The sequence below is a fragment of the Alosa sapidissima genome, chromosome 20 (genome assembly GCF_018492685.1).
Source record: "Alosa sapidissima isolate fAloSap1 chromosome 20, fAloSap1.pri, whole genome shotgun sequence".
In the NCBI taxonomy this organism is placed as follows: Eukaryota; Metazoa; Chordata; class Actinopteri; order Clupeiformes; family Clupeidae; genus Alosa; species Alosa sapidissima.
Genome location: NC_055976.1, coordinates 24555754 through 24575559, shown reverse-complemented (window position 1 = coordinate 24575559; position 19806 = coordinate 24555754). Strand labels below are relative to the sequence as shown.

Sequence of the window (19806 nt, the reverse complement as noted above, 5' to 3'; positions counted from 1 at the left end):
ACACTCAACTCCCCTCAATGTCAACACTATTTCTTTGCATTGATGTGCGACTTTAGAGTTGACGAACTCCGGTTATATGCAAATTCCTTGCTGCAGACATTGCAGAGGACTTAATTTTAATCAACACTTTATTTTTATCAACACCATCAGGCCGTTGTTTAAAAGTAAATGTTCCAATCAATGATCTAGGCAGCACATTTTCTACTCTTTCCTTCATTTTACAGTCTAATGGTTACTGACTAGAACGGCTCGGGGTCAAAGGTCGTACGGAATCGATTAATCTGCACTATTTTTTTAATCAGTTATATTTCTCAAATTAATTAATCAAAATTAATCAGTTACTTTGACAGCCCTAGTTAATATGTAAAGCAACGATCCATAAAATGGTTGTCCTGTCAGGAAGTACTTCTCTGAATAATAGGCACTTATTGTTTCTCAACATCTCTGAGCTGTTCTATCAAAAGGCTTTATTGTGTATGACTACGGGTGTGTGACCTGAGTGTCATTTAGATTTGATTAGCTGTTTTCCTCTCAAGAGGTTTTCACAAGGAAGTTCATGAGTCAGCAGCTCTATGTCAATCATCAAGCTGTCTTTTTTGACCCAGCATCATTGATTATTATTCAGTAAATACACCATACTTGTCACACAAAAGGTATGGTTTATTGGTAATTACTCTCTCTCTCTCTCTCTCTTTCTCTCTGTCACACACACACACAGACAGGCACTATGGCATCCTCTGTGTCCACCAAACCCACTACCAAACCCACCTCTATGTGTCCACCAATTACATACAGACATGGATGACAACCACTCACCTGAAATTCAAGAGTATGACAACTGAGGTGTTGCTTCCAAATGCTTCTTCATTGACACCACCCATATGGGTATATATAGCTGTGTGTTTATGTCCATATATAATTATTGCCTTGGGTTGGAGGTTCATAAGCCAACCGCAATGACTAACTCAGGCTCATTGACACCACCTATGCAAGCTACTTATGGTTTCATAGGTCCTCTACAGTGGATCTTCAGTCAGAATACAAGCTTGCAGATTGCTTGTTTGTAGCCTACACTGCTTCATCTCATGTGACATATAGCAATTACGGTATGTGGCATGGAGTGAAACTGTTAGCTGATAGATAGCCAAACAGACAATATCTCCTCTTCCTGAGCTCGAGGTGACACTTGTGTAGGGTAGCCATCATTGGCATCAGTTTGATTCTCTCAGTGACTATTGTTTTTTTAACATGATGTTTATCATGCTTCACAGGGATCGTTGTCTTGAGTTGGGTTGGGTGCCTTGGGAGATTGTTTAGCCACCTGCAACGACCTGCAACTCTGGCTCACACCACCAGAATGCCACGTGGGGGGAAAAGCAAAATACACTGGGCAGAGTAATAAACTTAATGTGCCCCAATTCCCGTGCGGGATGAATGAAACTAGAGGACTTAGGCATGACAGGTGTTATGTATCTTAATTTATTAGGTTAATGTGTAAAGCAACAGTTCATAAAAGGGTTGTCCCGTCAGGAAGTACTTCGAAGAATAATAGGGACTTAAGTGTGTTATTGTTTCTGGCAACATTTCTGAGAAGTTCTATCAAAAGGCTTTATTGTGTATGACTATGGGTGTGTGACCTGAGTGTCATTTAGAATCGATTGGCTAGTTTCTTCTCAAGGGGTTTTCCACAAGTAAGTTCATGAGTCAGCAACTCCATATCAATTTCCAAGCTGTCTTTTTTGACCCAGTATTTGAGTAAGTTGGTTACAGTGGATATCATCATTGATTATTATTCAGTAAATACACCATACTTGTCACAAAAAAGGTATGATTTATTGGTAATTACTCTCTCTCTCTCTGTCACACACACACACACACAGACTGAAAGACATACTATCCATTTGTCTGTACTACTGAGTGTCATATGTTCATCATCTACCTCCTTCCCCTCGGTAACACATCATCAGGCACTATGGCATCTACTTTCATTCAAAAATGACATACACCTCTATGTGTTCACCAAACCAACTACCACTCTCCCTCTCAATACCCTCATTGCTTGTCTCCATGACATACAGACATGGACGAAGTACTCACCTGAAATTCAAGATTCAAGAAATTCAAGAGTTCATTTGGAGGTGTTGCTTCCAAATGCTTCTTCATTGACACCACCCATATGGATATATATATATATATAGCTGTTTATGTTTGTATGTGATTGTTGCCTTGGGTTGGAGGTTCTTAAGCCAACTGCAATGACTAGCAGGCTCATTGATGCCACTTATGCAAGCTACTTATGGTTTCATAGGTCCTCTACAGTGGATGAAGCTCCACTACACCATCAGGTGCCTTGGGAGATTGTTTAGCCATCTGCAAGGACTAACTCAGATGACCTTAATGTTTAGCCATCTGCAATGACTAACTCTGGCTCACACCACCAGAATGCCATGCAGGGCAAAATGCAAAATAAAAATACGCTGGGCAGATGACCTTAATGACGTTAATGTATGAGTATATATACTCTTTTGATCCCGTGAGGGAAATTTGGTCTCTGCATCTATCCCAATCCGTGAATTAGTGAAACACTCAGCACACAGTGAGGTGAAGCACACACTAATCCCGGCGCAGTGAGTGAACAACAGCGGCGCTCGGGGAGCAGTAAGGGGTTAAGTGCCTTGCTCAAGGGCACTTCAGTCGTGCCTACTGGTTGGGGTTTCGAACCGGCAACCCTCCGGTTACAAGTCCGAAACGTTAACCAGTAGGCCATTATTGCATCAGTGACTCAGCATGTCCAGTAAAGTGTCTGGCAAGGCTATTGGCCTGTTAATCTTTTCTTGTATGTGATGTTAGCTATTCAGGAAATATCTGTGCTTTGTTTTCAGAGGCTGTGATAAAGCCCATAATGTTTCTTTAATTTGATTTAACCACATGGTCTAGTGTGAATATAAATTATGCCATTGTCGGAATTCATAACTTGCATTTACAATGGTCAGTTCTGTAAATTACAGCTATTCAAATACTATATGTAAATATGATAAAGTTATTGTTCCTTTCACTCTTTATCGTTGGGAGTGTCACATCAAGGCTTTGATAAGCAACCTTGGCCAATACATTCAGATTCAAAGCAAACATCTTGTAGACAACCTCTCGTCCACAGTATGTGATGTTGAGTCCAGATAGCAGATTATATCTTCTTACTGTTACATGTACTGTTCTGGGACAAAAGCTAATGAGTACAGGCCATGGCAATCAAGGGAGCAGTGCACAAGATATTCCACACATGAAAAAACCCACATGTTTTGTATTAGATATTCAATATATTAATAATAGAAATTGTTAGTGCCATGTTTCATATTGTAATTTAGACTCAGATTTAGATTCATATTATTTAGATTCATGTTTAGTGATTTTTTATTATAGCATGATTATGATTATGTTATGATTGCATAATTGTATTTTATAGTTTGCATGTTAGTTTAGTATACATGCATTGCTTAGAATAACCATAGATGCATAGGACATAGGAGCTGCTTGAGAGCGCGCGCTGAGCTATGACGTAGGGAGCTCGCGCATTGATGGAGTGTAAACTGTGTGATTTCTATATTTTGTTTGTATTCATCAACACACTGTTTTCTACCGTCGTTCAACACACCAAACACGCATGGATCATTCTTTCTGTCTTAGAGTGGTTAAGTGAAAGAATGTTGAGAAATGCTTACCGATCACAAGAAGGGAACTTTAGCCACCAGAAATTATCTGTATAAGTATATATACAGTATAAGTATATAAGTATATATACTGTTTTGATCCTGTGAGGGAAATTTGGTCTCTGTATTTATCCCAATCCCTGAATTAGTGAAACACACTCAGCACACAGTGAACACACAGTGAGGTGAAACACACACTTATCCCGACGCAGTGAGCTGCCTGCTACAGTGGCGCTCAGGGAGCAGTGATGGGTTAGGTGCCTTGCTCAAGGGCACTTCAGCCGCTCCAACTTAACTGTTCCTAATTAACCGTAACTCACTTCTTGAAAAAAATTGCTTTTGTAAAATGGCTCAGGAATCTTCAGGGAATATACAATACTGCATTTTGTATCCCTCAGAGAAATGTTTTTTTGAAATACAACACGAGTTTTAAAACAAGCATATGGCATAAAATTGTTCAGACATACAGAAGACACTGCTATGTAGTAAATGACTTTCACAGCTGATGGCCGATTTTTAGTGAAGCTTAGGAGTACCTGCTCCCTGTGCAACAAGGTGTCTGCATTTAATAATCTATGAGACATTTTATGTTTAATGTCCTATTGTCTTGAAGGGCATTTCTTTTTATCATCATTATTACTAGTATTTATTCATTATTATTCTTGTATAGTTATGTTTTGTGTTAACTTGTTGCTAATATATAGTGTAAGACTGTTATTATTGGTTATTTATGACAGAGTAAGATGTTAACTTTACATAATGACTGAGTAGAGCCAAAGACCTTCTAGGCAAGTCCATCCACTTGGCGGCCATCTTGGTAACGCACTTTGGGCAGTTATTGGGCAGCTATTTTCCTATTTGAGTGAATGTGGAGGCATACAGGAAGGGTTACTTACATTACAGAAAGGGGTGGGATATGTGTAGACTACTGCCATATTGGTGTTATGAACTACCCCCATGCATTTCTGTGGAGGATTCTTTGAGCGCCATTTAGAGCAGAGGTGGAGTGGTCAGAGTGCTTTGGACATTAATAGCCATTGTGTGATGTGCTTGATGTGGTGGGCACATGGTTGCTATTACACATTTCTCTCATATTCATAGTTCATAGTGTTTGTAGCTCTGTTGGCTGTAAATTACTGATTTTATTTTATTTCATTGCCTAATATTATCATGAACTCTCACAAGGAAAGACATTGTGGGGAATACTGTTTTTCTGGCGACTTCTCATAGGAGTATTGAGATGAATGAAACAACACACAAGGTGAAATTTACAGATCATTTTATGTATTTATTCATTTAAATATTTCAACTAAAATAAAAGTACATCATTATAAAACAATGATTAAGCCACAAAAAGAACCAAAGGCAGAGAAACCTACTTACAGAGACTGTTCAAAGTAGTTTTATATTTACATGTGAATTCTGCTTTCCAGCACCATTAATTCAGATTCAAGACAGATCCATGGTTCTACCAAAGGACACAATAAAAAAAAAGTCTGGAAAGAGAAAATATCAAGTGTTTTCAAAAACTTAGCTACACACACCCTGCAGTCAATTCATAACAGTAACATCAGTACAAATTAGCCAATGGCCAAATCAAAAGAACAACAGACAGCTTAATCAGTTTGTAGAGCCACACGTGACCGAGTCATTTTCAGAAAAAAATCACATCATTTCATCTTTAGCCAGCGTTCATTAATGCAGAAGGCAAAGTGAAAGTGAAAGCAATGTTCAGCGTGACTTCTTAGCTATTGCTACACCCTGTACACTGACTAAGAAAATGGGTTTGGCTTCACGGAAACATCTGTGATTCACTGAATGGTCTGTTTTGACAAGAAAAACAAACAAACCAACAGACAGATGGACAAGAAAGCCAATTTGAAAACTAATTTACAGCATATGTACAACTCTAAAAACCATGGTGTACCAAAGGCCTCACTGGCACTGGTTTCTTGGATTGGAAATTCTGGCTCTGAGACCGGAAAAACTGGCGAGCAGGAGTGGGCACTGGGAGGAGGAGCGACGTCGCTCACTGGATCTGGGCGAGGAGAGGGCTGCAGTCGCCCAGCTTGTCCAGCTGGTCCACGGCCTGGATGAGTCCCTCGACCCGGTCGGCGGGCAGCACGGTACCAGCATTGCCGCGGAACTTCTTGTGCAGGCTCTCGTCAGTCAGCGGGTTGCGCCAGTGGCCGTAGAAGGTGTCGCAGCGACCGCGCAGCACGTCGCCGCTGGCCAACGTTACCTGCACCTCGCCGTACATGCGGTCGAAGTTGGCCGGGTTGTCGGCGGGGTGCTGGACACGCACCAGCGCGAGCAGGGCGTGCAGCTCAGGCCGGCGCAGCGCCTCGTCGGAGAACGAGCGTACGGTCACCTCGCCGTCCAGCAGCGCAGTGCAGGCGTTGAACTGGAACGAGTGACGCGCCTCGTGCTCGGACTCCGGGAATGGCCGGTTGATGTACTTGGACACTGGCACACGCAGGAGGATCTCGCGCACTGCCTCGGGGGACACGCATCCACCGGTCAGCCCCACCAGGGCCTCGTGCACGGTGGCGGCGGCGTCGGCCACCCAGTGCATGCCCAGGTGCGCCGGGAAGCGCTTGAAGCCCATGTCCTGCTCCTCCAGCAGGAAGCTGTGGGAGTCATGGTCATCGGGCGAGGGCAGTGCCCGTGGGGCGTAGTCCTCGTAGAAGGCGCTGAAGCCTGACACGCCGGGCACTGCGTCCAGCACCAGCGCGCTGGCCTCCAGGCCTCTAGAGGCCAGCAGTGCCGCCTCCAGGCCCAGGCGCGCCGCGTTGCCAATGTGGAAGGGCTTGGACTGCGTGGCGGCATTAGCCATGGGCGCACCCGAGAGAGAGGCAGCAATGGCCAGGGCATGGCTGCACTGGGAGCGCTCCAGGGAGAGCAGGCGGGCGCAGGCCGCTGCACTGCCCATAGTGCCCACCACTGTGGGCGGATGGAACCTGGAAGAGAGAGAGAGAAAGAGAGAAAAAAAGACAGAAAGAGAGAGAGAAAAACAGAAAACAAAGAGGAGAAGAGGGGACGAGAAGATGACTAAGTGAGAGGAGTGTTTTGGAATCGCTCACCACACACCAGAAAACCTTAGGGCTGAACAAACTGTCCCAGCTGGGAGGATACAACACTTTAAATAAGGACAGGTGGGCTTTTGTGAGTCTCTGTTCCTAAATTACACAGGGCACAAGGCCGAGCTGTTGCAGGACTGAGTGGGCCCTTGTCAAGGCGTGTCAGAGGAAATAACAGATTATGGTATTTCATGTCATTTGGATGCAGAGGAGGAGGGTCACTGATGGTCATTCGGAATCGCAGCGGTCTGAGTAAATACATGTCTGAAGGAACTCTTAGTAACTTCCTTGGCTGAGCTAAAACTGGCCAAAGGGCCTCTCCCTACCAGTCTGCCATGTGTGTGTGTGTGTGAATGAATGTGTGTGTGTGTGTGTGTGTGTGTGTGTGTGTGTGTGTGTGTGAGAGAGCGAGAGAGAGAGAGAGAGTGACACAGAGTGACCGGAAAATGCCAATGTTGTGGGATATGTTTGCATGCATTAACTGAACCACTCTAGAGTTTATTTAGAGGTTCTGTTATTCTGGCTTCATTTAAAGTGACTGCTGTTATTGCAATCTCACAATCTCTCTCCTATATGTATTTTTGAGTATAGTAACCAAACAAACACATGCTGCAACACAAGATCTTGTGTCCAGTGGACTAAAAACGAACTTATGTTTAAAAGGAACTTATTGGTTCCTCCTTCACTCACCTCTTTGGGATGTTGCAAGCTTCGTTGGAGAACCTCAACAGCCGACCTTGGACCTCGATGCCCACGTTGAAGGCCAACAGGAAGTCCAGACCGCTTGGCTTGCTGTTGCCAGGCAACATATCACTGATGGCCAACAGGGCGGGCAGAACGGCACCAGAGGGGTGGGTGGCCGGATGCCAGGTGTCATCAAAGTCCATGGAGTGGGACTGTGGGGTGGGGAGAAAGACACAAGTTAGAGCCACCTCAAACAAACCCCCCTCATTCTTTGTTCTTATTCTTGGCCTGGCTATTGAAGATGGGCAAACCAAATGTTGCCCCAAGTCCCAGCGCTATTCTGGGACGGACCTGTTCCTCGAGTTCTTTAGTGTGCTTCTCTACTCAGTTGGAGGCTTTGGCCGAGCCATTTGTACGGGTCAGGATATGGTCCTGTGGCTGTCTGGCCCCGGCGTGAAACAAAAACACTCCCCTGGGCCAGAATCCGACCGCAGGAAAGGGTGAGTGAGTAATAACAGACCCCGGGAACGTCATGCTCGGAATCAGTAAATAGGTATTACCCGGGAACATCTCTAATATTTCCTGACAGGGGCATCGGCTTACCAATGACACTGTGTTATTAGACTTACAGGAGAGGCATGTCTCGCTCCCCACCCCTGAACACTCACTCATAACCCTTCCATGTCCAAACACTTCCAAACACCTTTGTAGATTTTCACCATCAGCCGCCTTCTCCCTCTCCCTGAAGCCAGCACCATCATTACCACCATTCCTGCATGCTTGGCAGCGGCAAGTCTGTGAAGACCATTTGATCCTAACATGGCAGTTCACTAGACCCGAGCCTGCTACGCATGTGCCACCGTGGGGGTTCGGAGGGTCACCAATACTCACCGCCACGCCGTTAACGAAGGCTGCCAGGGTAGGGGAGAGCCTTGTGTCCTTGCGGCCGTACACAGAGCTGATGTAATCCGGAGCATACATGTGCTGGAGAGAGAGAGAGAGAGAGAGAGAGAGAGAGAAAGACAGAAATGTTAGTCACACATGCTCCCCAGACTGAGCCAGCATGGCTATCATGAAGGGAAGCTGTGGAGAGGAGCCAGACACAGACAAAAGACAGGGAGGGGGGACGGAGAGAGACGTTCTGCAATCACTGGCCACCAGACTGCAGTTCCAGGCACACAGGAAAAAGCAGTTGAGGCACTCTTGGCTGCAGACAGCACACACACACACACACACACACACACACACACACACACACACACACACACACACACATGCACTACGACACTGGAATGGAGTGTACTCTATAAAGCACAGTGGCTATCCGTCAAATGCCTTTCCTTGAATTCCACGCCTCATGAAAACAGTGAGACTAAAGAGACATGGTGTTTCTGAGCCCTGGAAAACATGCCTGCAAAAACTGTTTCATTCACTTGCTATGCAGACTTGGCAGTTTACAGATGTAACGGGAAATTCATGGAGTTCTCCATTCACGATAGCGACATTATAACCTGACTTATAATCTTACATATATGTTTACACAAAGTGACCATTGTAACTATTGCCAGCACTGACAGCATTGTTTGTGGCTGGATAAAAGAAAATGGTCACACACTCTACAGTATATTGTTTTCCATCTGGGCGTTAAATGACAATGACAATGTTGACAATAGCTCTAAACAATCAAACCACCCAGTAGAACTGATTTCATTGCCTTCGATCTCGGGGGCGCTATCACCATGTTAAGCAATCTGCGTGCTACCATGTTAAACGTTCTGCATGCCAGCACAATAAATAAACCCAAGGGTGATAATATTAGTAGGAGGGTGATAATAGTAGTAATGTAAACATCCTCTATTCTGCCCTATCCTCATGTACGCCAAGTAGGCGCCCACTGAAACTCAACACCATTGACTTGGTGCCCGCCGGTGGTGCCCGTGGGTGGTGGTGCCCGTGGGTGGTGGTGCCTACCTGGCAGTGCTGCAGCGCCAGCTCGAACACCTCGGTGGTGCTGCCGATGAGGCCCACGCCCAGGCTGTCCAGCACCATGCGCTTGCTGCGCTGCAGGACTGTGGGGGACAAATGCTGGGGCCGCACGCCCTGGATGAAGCGTCCGAAGCTGCTTGTGACCGTCTCCTCTGGGGCAGGCCGATCCACCACTGTTTACCGGGATGAGGGAGAGAGGGAGGGAGGGAGGGAGGGGCGGGGGTGAGATGGGTGGAGAAAGATGGAGGTTGAGAGAGGGTTAACATTTCGAGATGAGTTACAGCTGAATAGCTCCATATGTAATGTATTCTGATGGTACAGACTGCACATCCATTGAGAGTACAGTGTGTAGTACCTTATGACAATACTGTCTCGGTTTACTCTATGTTATGATATGATGAAAGCTCATCTTGGAGCTTAACATTACAAGAAAGGTGAGATGAAATTAGGTGTGTGTGTGTGTGTGTTAGTGAGTGAGAGAGACAGAGAGATCTTACCATCCAAGGCTGATTTGTGCAGGCTGCGCACAGCGGACAGTGGAGTGATGGCCTTCTGCAGACAGACAGACAGACAGACAGAGACACATGACCGTCATTGCATAGTGCTGACAGATGTGATGAAACAACAGTGGACATTCCACAACCAACATTCAGCAAGCTGACCGACAGGTTCTCCAATTCCCTCTTCCCCTTTGAAACAGGAAGTTAACAAGCCTGCCCTGCATTCTCCCAAAGAAAATGATAACACCTCACTCTCTGTCTTCTTGTCCAGTTTATCTAGTTAATGTAAACCATTCCTAAGTGGTTACTCTCTGACATTCTTTCTTCTTCCTCCCCCCTCGTTGTCATTATGGCACTCTATCATCGAATAGTATTGTTCAGCAGAACAGGTTCCCTACTGTACACCCGCAAGAGTGGAAAAAACTCTGAAATTTGACCCTGGAGGCTGCTGCCGTGATTTCATTATGACTCATCTCTCGTCACTCGCAATCGCTCTGTCGATCTGCTGTCACACAGTAATGGCTGTTGATTCATGTATATCAATTGCATGGCCAAAAATAGCTACAGTGTACAGTGCCGTAACTTTTTCGGAGCTCAGAAGATAACGGCCAGGCTAAAAAAAAAGAAGAAAAAAAAAAAAGAAAAAAGAGAGAAAAGGGGAAAAAAAGAAAAATGGGTTTTGCCAAATACTAAGCTAGCCAGGATTGAACCGCAAGAATGCAAACCCATCACGAATACCAAGGGCTCAGCTCCCCTCCCTTTACACAGCCTCCAAGTACCAACTATGAGGAGCCTACACTCCCTCTCTCTCACACACACACATATGTCATTACATTTCTCCCACATTAATAATGCAACCGCATAGAAAATGTCATAGCATCACACACAAACTGGTAAGAAAACAATAACTAATTAATTAACTAATTAATTTAACATACTTTTATCCCTAGTGTTAGTTCATGATGATAAGGCTCCTTACCTTCACTTTGGAGAGCATGTTGTCAGTTTAGATTGGTGCAGGAGAAGGTGAGTAAGATTCAGCTCAGCTGTTGCTCTCTTGCAGTTGGTCTTGGCTGCCTTGTTGCCTCTTGAGTGCTGGATGCTGTGGTGTCGGGAGACTTCGGTTCTCTTCAGGTTACATCTGAAAGCCATCCCTTATTTATAGCGCTGAACTCTGAAAGGCTATTGATATGACCCAAGGTCGGAAATTCCAAATTGCGTGACTTTTTTTTTTTCCATCACTAATGGGTGGGATTTCAGCTCATCAGTGCCGGAAACATATTGTTTAAGATGAGGGTCAGTGATGACATCACTGAGGGGGGACACCCGGTTGGCCCAGAGTTAAGGAACTCCTCCCATCCATGTGATCAGGTCTCCTATAAACTTAGAGCATCTTTTCCAAAGAACTGTACACTTCAGACTGAGCACCTCCATCAGGTAAATGACTTCTGTCTGTTTTGACCTCCGTTCATGTGAGAGATGTAATTGCCTATTTATATTTGTGAACACAAATATATATTTAAATACTACTTTTTTTTTTTGTTTTAATGAAATTATGAAATTCTGCCTGCTGAATACAGTAAAAGTTGTGTAATACATGCAATATGATGACTGATGTTAATGATATGTTAGATTATTGTGTATTAGAATTATATATTATGTAAGTAATTGTAAGTATGTACAGTAAGTTTACATTTAAATTGTACTATTATTCTCATCAAATGTAGCATGCTTTATAACGAATAAACGAGTATAATATATACTTTATAATGTGATTATATGTTACTCAAAATAAATTGTAATATTACTACACATACAATTTAAAAAATGGTCTGAATGCATGCTAAAATGTTAGTAGAATAACTAGTAGTAACTGTATAAGATTAGAAATGTCTGTTAAAGTCTGTTAAAAATGAAACGTACTGTGAGCAGAATCCACTTGAGCTAGAAGCCAGATGAGTGAGTGGAAGAGGTGAGAGTGAGACAGAAGAGTATGTACACACACACACACACACACACACGCGGGCGTGCGCGTGCGCTTCACTTTGGCTCAGAACACCTCGGGTGTGTGTAAACATTGTGTGTACAGTGTGTGTGGCATCCTCATCAGTCCTGTTGTTTCTGGCTCTTGACTTAGCATAATGCACCTGTGTGACGGAGAAACACCTCTAAAACACACCTGTGAGAGAAGGAAAGATAGAGCAAGAGGGAGGGAGGGAGGAGGGAGGGAGGAGAGAGGGCAAAGAGCGAAGGTGGAGGAGGAGAGAGAGCAAAAAAAAGAGAGGGGGGGTGGAAGAAGTAGGATGGTTTGAAGAGGCTAGTTAAAGTGGAAAGTGTGGCAACAATTTTCAAGCATCACTCTGAATAAATATTTGCCTGTCTGAAACAAATTTAGATTTTATTCATGAAAACAGAAAGTTGAAGAAAATAACTCTGTGGTTTTCTTATAAATCTGTCAGCTGGTATATTAAAGTCCAGTGTGGATATTTAAGTTTCAAAACAGGAATTAGTCATGTAAGAGTTCGCCATAATGGTTATAACAGTTACAATGTAAAACTGTCTGATACTTACTGGCCATGACTGATAGGCTTCTGTTCTGTGCTTCGTATCAGTATTTTATCTTGTGGCAGTAAATTAAACTTGAGAGCTAGATCTGTAAAATTATTCTGAAAGTTATTGGAAGCTATTATTAATGAAACATCTTCAATCGTGATTATTTTGAGAACGAGCCAGTGGTAGGAACAGGTTCTTGGCTGTTGCATCTTATTTCATGTAGAGGGCGCTCTGCTCTATGCTGTCTCAGAGCTCTATTGCTGTCTGCTGCTTTCCTGTAAATAAACTGTTTCCAGTCAACATATAACATCCTTTAGTGACCAATCCAGCGAGCCTAGATAGGCTAAACACTGGTTTTATAATTAGTAGTGTCAGGACCATAGACTGTCTAATAGGTCAGGAGTTATTGTAGGGCAGTGAAGATAAATGTTTAACTTAAGTGATACATTCAGGGGTTTTTACAATTCTAACTCTGTGAAGGAAGTATTTGGGTGAATGGATCAATCCCATAGACAGTAAAAGATAATGTGTCAGTGTCATTTCCTGGTCTGTGTTTAACTTGCTTGATCTTTGTTTTAATATCAGTGTTTAATGTTCAATATCACTTGCCTTCTCACTTAGAAAGAAAAGAAAGAAAAAGAAGAAACAAATTCCAAAAAGTCCAAATGGCAAGCGCTGATGGCTTCCCTGCCAGCTTTTACAGTGAGCCAGGCGTGCTTGGGCTCCTTGCTAACGGCATCAGCGCCTTCCTGGTTCTACTGCAGAACTTCCATGGTGCCCACACTGGTATCCTTGCACAGGGAGTAGAGGACATCCTTGCAGGTAGCCTACTGATGACGTAATCATATTGAATTACGGCTTCGATATCAAGTCTTTTATTTCAATTCAGTTGGCTACTCATACAGTATCATGTAGCCATTGTTGTGTCATGTAGCCAACACACCTACCTGTCCTTGATCCAAATGTTTCGAGAACCTCTGTTTTGTAAATGGTTGACTCCATTCTGTTAACAGTCACCTCGTAATAAGTCCAAAATATGAAATTGGTATGGTCCGTAATATCATTGTATCATTCACTGGATGAAGACCTCATCTGAGTTAAATTGTTGCAGTTAAGAACAACCAGACTGAGACTGAGAATTTGTTTTTGCTGTCATACTACCCATACAGGTAGAACCGGAAACTCCTATCTTGTGTATTGAGTGTCATCTCATGATTTGAATCTCTTTCTGTTGACTCTTCCTGTGTGTAGGTGTTCATCTCATCCTGATTGGTGGCTTGTGCCAGCTAGTTGCCGGCTTCCTCGCATACCGCAAGTATGACCACCTCGGGGGCACTGCCTTCGTCGGCTATGCCGCATTGTGGATGAGCTACGGTGCCACGCGCATCTTCCAGGGTGCCGTCACGCCCATCTCAGCCAACACCACCAACTGTTCAATATGCTGCAGTTCAAAGCTGCAGTTCAATATGACTGGAATGGAGTTGATGATGGAGAACGCCACGGTGACACCAGAACTCTTTGTGCCCAAGTCAGCCATCGCCGGACTGCTCCCCTACATCCTCCTCTCCTTCCTCCTGGCCTTCTGCTCGGCCACCGTCAACTACATCATGCCCTTCGTGTTCGGGGCCATCACAGCCACCCTGGTGTTCGAGGCGGTGGGCGCCGTTTCCGGGCCCTGGGCCCTGGTTGTGTCCGGCGTCCTCGAGCTCCTCATCCTCCTCTTCGCCATCTACGGCTCGGCCGCGCTCCTGGTCAAGGGCCTGGCACAGCGCTACGTCCTCAAGGGCTTCGGCAACCCGCTCTTCAACGTGCTCCTCCTGGGCACGGCCAACTCGGGCAGCGCGCAGAGCCTCGGCCAGGAGAAGAAGAAGAACACCAAGTACGCCGAGCCCATGGCGCTGGGCTACTTCTGTGACACCGTCTCGCCATTCATTTTCGCCTTCTACTCCTTCCACTACTTCCCTGCGTTCGCCGTGGGCGCCGTGTGGATCTCCATCAACTCGGCCTCGCAGCTCCTCTCCAGCTTCTACGCCTACCTCCGCCAGGACACCTACCACGCCACCAAGTTCGGCCTGCACTGCACCTACTGGCTCGTGAAGGCCTGGGAGGAGTTTGTGGTGTCCATCATGCTGACGCAAGATGACGCGGGGTCCGGCCGACTGGCCATGGTGGGCGACTGGTTCTTCGTGGCGTCGGCCATCGTCTTATGCGTGGTCTGCCTGAGCATGGACACCCTAGAGCTGCTGCACAACCTCTTCTTCCTCCTGCTGACCCTCTCCACCGTCTCGCAGATCCCGCTGGGCGGCTACTACTACTTCTTCGGCGTGGCCTGCTCGCTCTTCACCGCCGTGTCGCTCTACGGCACGTTCGCCCGCCTCATCAACTCCATCGCCGAGAAGTCGCTCATCCGCGTCGGGCCGCAGCCCGTCTCTTCCAGCCAGCTCCAGACGGTGCTCGGCGGGCTCGGACTCTGCCGCGACACCCTGGCGAAGAAGACGGAGATGTCCGAGGGCACCCGCTGCCAGCTCCCCGACGCCCTCTTCTACGTGGTCAACGGCATCGCTGCCCTCGCGGCCATCCATCAGCGAGACTCGTCTCCGTCCTTCCTGCACATGACCGTGCCGTGGGTCCTCATCCCTGGGGCCATCATCCAGGCCTACGTCAGTCGCCTGCAGGTCCAGAGAGGGAAGCGCTTTGGCTCGGTCATCCCGTTCTTCTACGCGGCGGTCTGGGCTACCTGGACCTGGTACAGGTTTGCAGGTGAGGCACCCTATTCTACTCTACTGCGTCTGTCGTACAGTTTATGTATGAAATTAACCACAACCACAAATCTCACATCAACATGACTGTGTTATGTTATTCTTTTTTGTGGTAGGACATCTGCTGCACATCTTCCCTGGAAATGCCCAAGGATTCTCTGCTGGAGCTGTAGCCTTTTTGGTGATAAATGGCTTCATCATGCTAATAGGTAAGTCTTCAGTAAAACAGGTTTTGGTTCATACAGACAATTAGACTGTTGTCCATACTAGCAGGTATAAAATGTATCCCCCAAAACAAAATTAAGATATTTATATTTATGTATTATTTTGTTATGAGATCTGCTCTTCATGGTGAGGTTTATTTGTGCTTTGTCTCTAGCTGCATATGGGAATCTGGTCCTGTTTTTCCTGACCATCATAATGGAGATTGTGTTAGTGTGTTTCCTTCTGTCCACTCTTGGGACTCTGCCCTACCAGCTGGAGAGTAAGTTACTGACATCACAAGATATTTTATAGTGGTGCTTTTCAACATATTATGAGAATTATGTAAGAAAACATTGTTACTGAATGATCTTCTTTCTCTTGCAGTTGCCATGCTTGCCATATTTTCTATTATCTGCCTCTATGGGGCTATGGCATCTCTTGTAAACTGCATCTTCAATAAAACGCTTATTCCATTGGGACCAGCTTTGCTTAAGGTATAGTAGAAGATTTATTCTTCAAAAGCACTTTCAGTTATTGAGTCAAGACATTTTTCAATAAATTCTAAGAACCCTAAAATAAAATCAGACATGAAGTCATATACCTACTGAAAGACATTTAGCAGATCAAGCACAGAGGTGGTTGAAGAACCTGACTGAGTTCTTCATGCATTGGCTTTCAACCTTAGAACAAGAAAAAGAAGGTAGCGGCTCCAAAGCTTCCCTGCCCTGTCCCGAGTTCTCGTGGGACGAGCGGAATCATGCAGATCGCCAAAATGCTGGACGAGGGCGGCGTTTGTGGAATTCCCACCGATACAGTCTACGCACTGGCCGCCTCCTGCAAGAACCCTGCCGCCATCGAGAGAATCTACAACATCAAAGTAAAACCCCAACGTTATTTATAAAATGCATGAATGATTTACCAAGTGCACTCTACATGACTATTGTATATTTGTTTGTGCCTTGGCTCTGTGATCATTGAATCATTTATTCCAGTAAAGTCAGTGTTTTGAGAAGTATATATCTACAAGTTTGGAGCTTTAGTTCATAACAGTATTAGGTTTACACTAGCGCTCATGTCAGATCCTACTCCTCCTTCTCCCTCCTCATCTTCCTCTTCCTCAGGACCGGCCATCTGAGAAACCGGTGTGCATCTGCATTGCCAACGTGGAGCAGCTGGTGGCTGCCAAGCCGCCCTTTAGCCCTCTGCTGTGGGAGTTCATGAGAAGCGTCTACCCCGGAGGCATAAGCTGCATCATCGCCAAGGGAGAGTGGCTCTACAGACTCGGTGAGAGACCTCGCACTAAACCACATACAGTATGGTTGTTCAGTCTCTTTGCTGTGTAATGAAAGAAAAGAAAGCTTAGCAGAAGAAACAACAGTGGGCAACAATGTGTAAACGTCCAGGAAGTCCAAAAACCTAAAGATAAATAATTGCAACGAGCACACTTCTTGAGCACACTGTAACAATCATGCATTTAGCAACATGCTTCAATATGAATGATATCTTAAAAGAGTATGAGTGTCTGTGAAACAAAAGTAGCAGAATCTGCAAATCTGCGGTGCCTTTTGACCAATGGCTCAATGTGGATCCCTTTTGCTTTAGGTGTGGGTGGCGCGTACGACCGCGTGGGCACCAGGGACAGCATCATGATCCGTGTGCCTGACCACACGGTGACCATGCACCTGTGCACCCTGACCGGGCCCATCGCCATCACATCTGCCAACCCCAGCGGCGAGCCAGACAGCCTCCATCATGACATGGTTGTCTCGTAAGTACCTCCCGAGCTTATCCAGACTACGCCTACAGTGTACTCACAAAAAGTGCATTTATGTAATATGTCTACATTATACCTCAATAAGGTACATTGTAAGACAGGTGTACGATTAGGCTCAGTGTTATGTAACTATTACCTAGTTATGGATATCGTGACGTACAAGATGTATATCAGTTGTTAGCGACCGAAATGCTCTATGCGGCTTCTATGATCTTTCACATTCTCGAACCTGGACCCATTGTCTTTGTGATGAATTGACAATATCAAACAGCATCTAAGAACGATCTATTTATCCATCTCTGCAGTGTTGACCTTCAATTGTGGTTGCATTGTGGTTGCATTTTATTACATCTTTCACAAATATTAGTCTATATGTGAATTGACCAATAATGATCTATCTATTGAGTGGGGAGCAGCCCTGTTCGATTACGTTCACCTATTCAATAAGTATAGTGAGGCAGAGGTTTTCTTTATCTCTGTTGAAGCTTATCTGACCATTGTAATATGATGTAACGTCATCTCCTGACCGCAGTCCATTTAAATGAGCCGTGGTGTGGTTCGTCATTATTTCTTCATTATCATACAATAGCCGAGAGGAGTTGTGATAAGAGGAGCAGAGCTGGCCATAATGAGTTGTTTGTTACAGATAATAACAGCACCCATTTAAATCAGGAGCTGTAATGGGATCTATCAGTAAAACATAATTTACCTATTTTTAGATCAAGCATTAACACCTATCAGCCTGCCTTGGAGACATATTTAATAAAGTTCTCTGCCTTCCTCTATAATCACTGTCAAAGCCTCAACATTAAGGCAATAACTCATCCAATTACAAATGGCCAACAACCTGGGCTACAGGGTAGAATGGGCCATAACTATGCACAGAGATCAGCGGGAACCTGGGTCTGTTCTGGAATTAAAGAACGTTCTCTCTTGTCAACAGTCGCCTGGGTCACAAGCTCCAGGGAGTCCTCTGTGATGGTGAGTCAGCTGAAGTGGCTCCCTCGACAGTGGTCAACTGCCTGAAAATCGATGAAGGTAAGTTTGAAACACAATGTTTTGCATTGTACAGTATTTACAGTATGGTCACTGAATACTTTTTTCCTGAGCTATTTTAACGTGTGGAACAATGCAAGCAAAATAACCAATCCTAGGAAATGAGAGTGAATAGCATAAGTAAATGAATGTCTTTGTCTCCTATTTGCAGGAATCATTACCTTTGTGAGAGAAGGCTGCGTTCCTACTGCCAAAGTTAGACAGATATTTGAGAGGGTGAAGAACAGCATGGCATGAAAATCTTTTTACAAAGAACAACACTAAAAGACTACAACTGCAACTACAACAACACTACAAGACTACAACTGCAACTACAACAACACTACAAGACTACAACTGCAACTACAACGCTAAAAGACTACAACTGCAACTACAACAACGCTGAAAGACTACAACTGTAACTACAACAACGCTAAAAGACTACAACTGCAACTACAACAACACTAAAAGACTACAACTACAACTGCAACAACACTAAAAGTATGCCTTTGCTTTTTCACTTGATTTGGTGGGATACCTTTTTTTTTTTCACTTGACTTGGTGGGATACCTTTTTTTTCACTTGATTTGGTGGGATACCTTTTTTTTTCACTTGACTTGGTGGGATACCTTTTTACACTTCCCAATCACTTGAGTGATTGCGTTTGCAATATGTGCAATGTGTGAAATGTAATTCTCTCTCAATTTTACATGTTTTGTCTATGAAGTGCATATGCTGTGCGTATGTACCAAGTGGTATTTGTTACATATAACAATAATATTGTGAATGTTAATATTTAATTTAACAGTTGCCAAAGAAATATAATTGTAACATATTCTAATACAATCTATTGTATGATATGAGTTATTATTGAAAGCACCACATATACCTAAGGAAAAGGTAATCAATGCAATAACCAGGCTGGTGTGCAATAATAATGACACTACATTCTTAGCATAAAGCTAATATCTTACTATTATATTTGTGTGCTCTCGATATCTCTGTATTTATTGTCTCTTTTCAATGGAATAAAACTATTTGTGAGATATTTTCTTGTGAATTGAGTTATTACTGTAAATATATTAACCTACAAGATGGTAGGCCCGCTATGGCCAAACTATAAAATATAACAGAAACAAAAACATATATATATTTTGTCATCAAATTTCACGCTTTCTAGGCCATAATAAGAGGTATGAAATAAAAGGCTTAAACTTTTTGCAAACCTTTTTGAAGAGCTTTCAACTAATACAGTGAACAATGCAAAATACTACAGTGACTTTCTGTGTATTAGTTGCATTGTGTAAACAACCACAGCACAGTGTTTTATACAAAATTAAGAAAAGAAAAAAAAAACAACGTATTAACTGCACCCTTGTATTAACTGCAGTGCCCAATAGCCCAATGAATCAAAATGAGATTGTGCTTTGATTAAAAAGAAGAATGAAGAAAAGAAATGTATTGTCATGTATAGCCCACCCCCCTGTATTAACCTCATACCTCAAATTTTGCAAAATCAATGTA

General features: G+C 44.2%; 2 protein-coding genes across 2 annotated transcripts; one reads left to right on the top strand and one right to left on the bottom strand.

Moving 5' to 3' along the window:
• Positions 1 to 4969: 4969 nt before the first annotated feature.
• On the bottom strand, positions 4970 to 12118 carry irg1l (immunoresponsive gene 1, like). The gene is made up of 7 exons (XM_042074189.1): positions 11881 to 12118; positions 10937 to 11098; positions 9955 to 10009; positions 9443 to 9630; positions 8363 to 8455; positions 7478 to 7683; positions 4970 to 6667 (listed from the first exon to the last, which is right to left on the bottom strand). The coding sequence occupies exons 2-7, from the start codon at positions 10952 to 10954 to the stop codon at positions 5737 to 5739; spliced, it is 1491 nt and encodes a 496-aa protein (XP_041930123.1). The 5' UTR covers positions 10955 to 11098; positions 11881 to 12118; the 3' UTR covers positions 4970 to 5736.
• si:ch211-153b23.3 lies at positions 11091 to 19330 on the top strand. The gene is made up of 11 exons (XM_042074176.1): positions 11091 to 11394; positions 13132 to 13332; positions 13762 to 15270; positions 15386 to 15478; positions 15649 to 15753; positions 15858 to 15967; positions 16159 to 16350; positions 16595 to 16757; positions 17076 to 17241; positions 18191 to 18285; positions 18455 to 19330. Exons 2-11 carry the CDS (start codon positions 13176 to 13178, stop codon positions 18538 to 18540), a joined length of 2676 nt encoding a protein of 891 aa, XP_041930110.1. The 5' UTR covers positions 11091 to 11394; positions 13132 to 13175; the 3' UTR covers positions 18541 to 19330.
• Positions 19331 to 19806: the final 476 nt, after the last annotated feature.

Bases quoted from the DNA above. Each gene is read 5' to 3' on its own strand.
- si:ch211-153b23.3 (XM_042074176.1), top strand. From the start codon at position 13,176: ATGGCAAGCGCTGATGGCTTCCCTGCCAGCTTTTACAGTGAGCCAGGC. The intron at 13,333-13,761 runs GTAGCCTACTGA...TCCTGTGTGTAG, and splicing joins AGTAGAGGACATCCTTGCAG to GTGTTCATCTCATCCTGATT. The intron at 17,242-18,190 runs GTAAGTACCTCC...TCTTGTCAACAG, and splicing joins CATCATGACATGGTTGTCTC to TCGCCTGGGTCACAAGCTCC.
- irg1l (XM_042074189.1), bottom strand. The intron at 8,456-9,442 runs GTAGGCACCACC...CTCTCTCTCCAG, and splicing joins TGGCGCTGCAGCACTGCCAG to CACATGTATGCTCCGGATTA. The intron at 7,684-8,362 runs GTGAGTATTGGT...CCCACCCCACAG, and splicing joins CCTTCGTTAACGGCGTGGCG to TCCCACTCCATGGACTTTGA.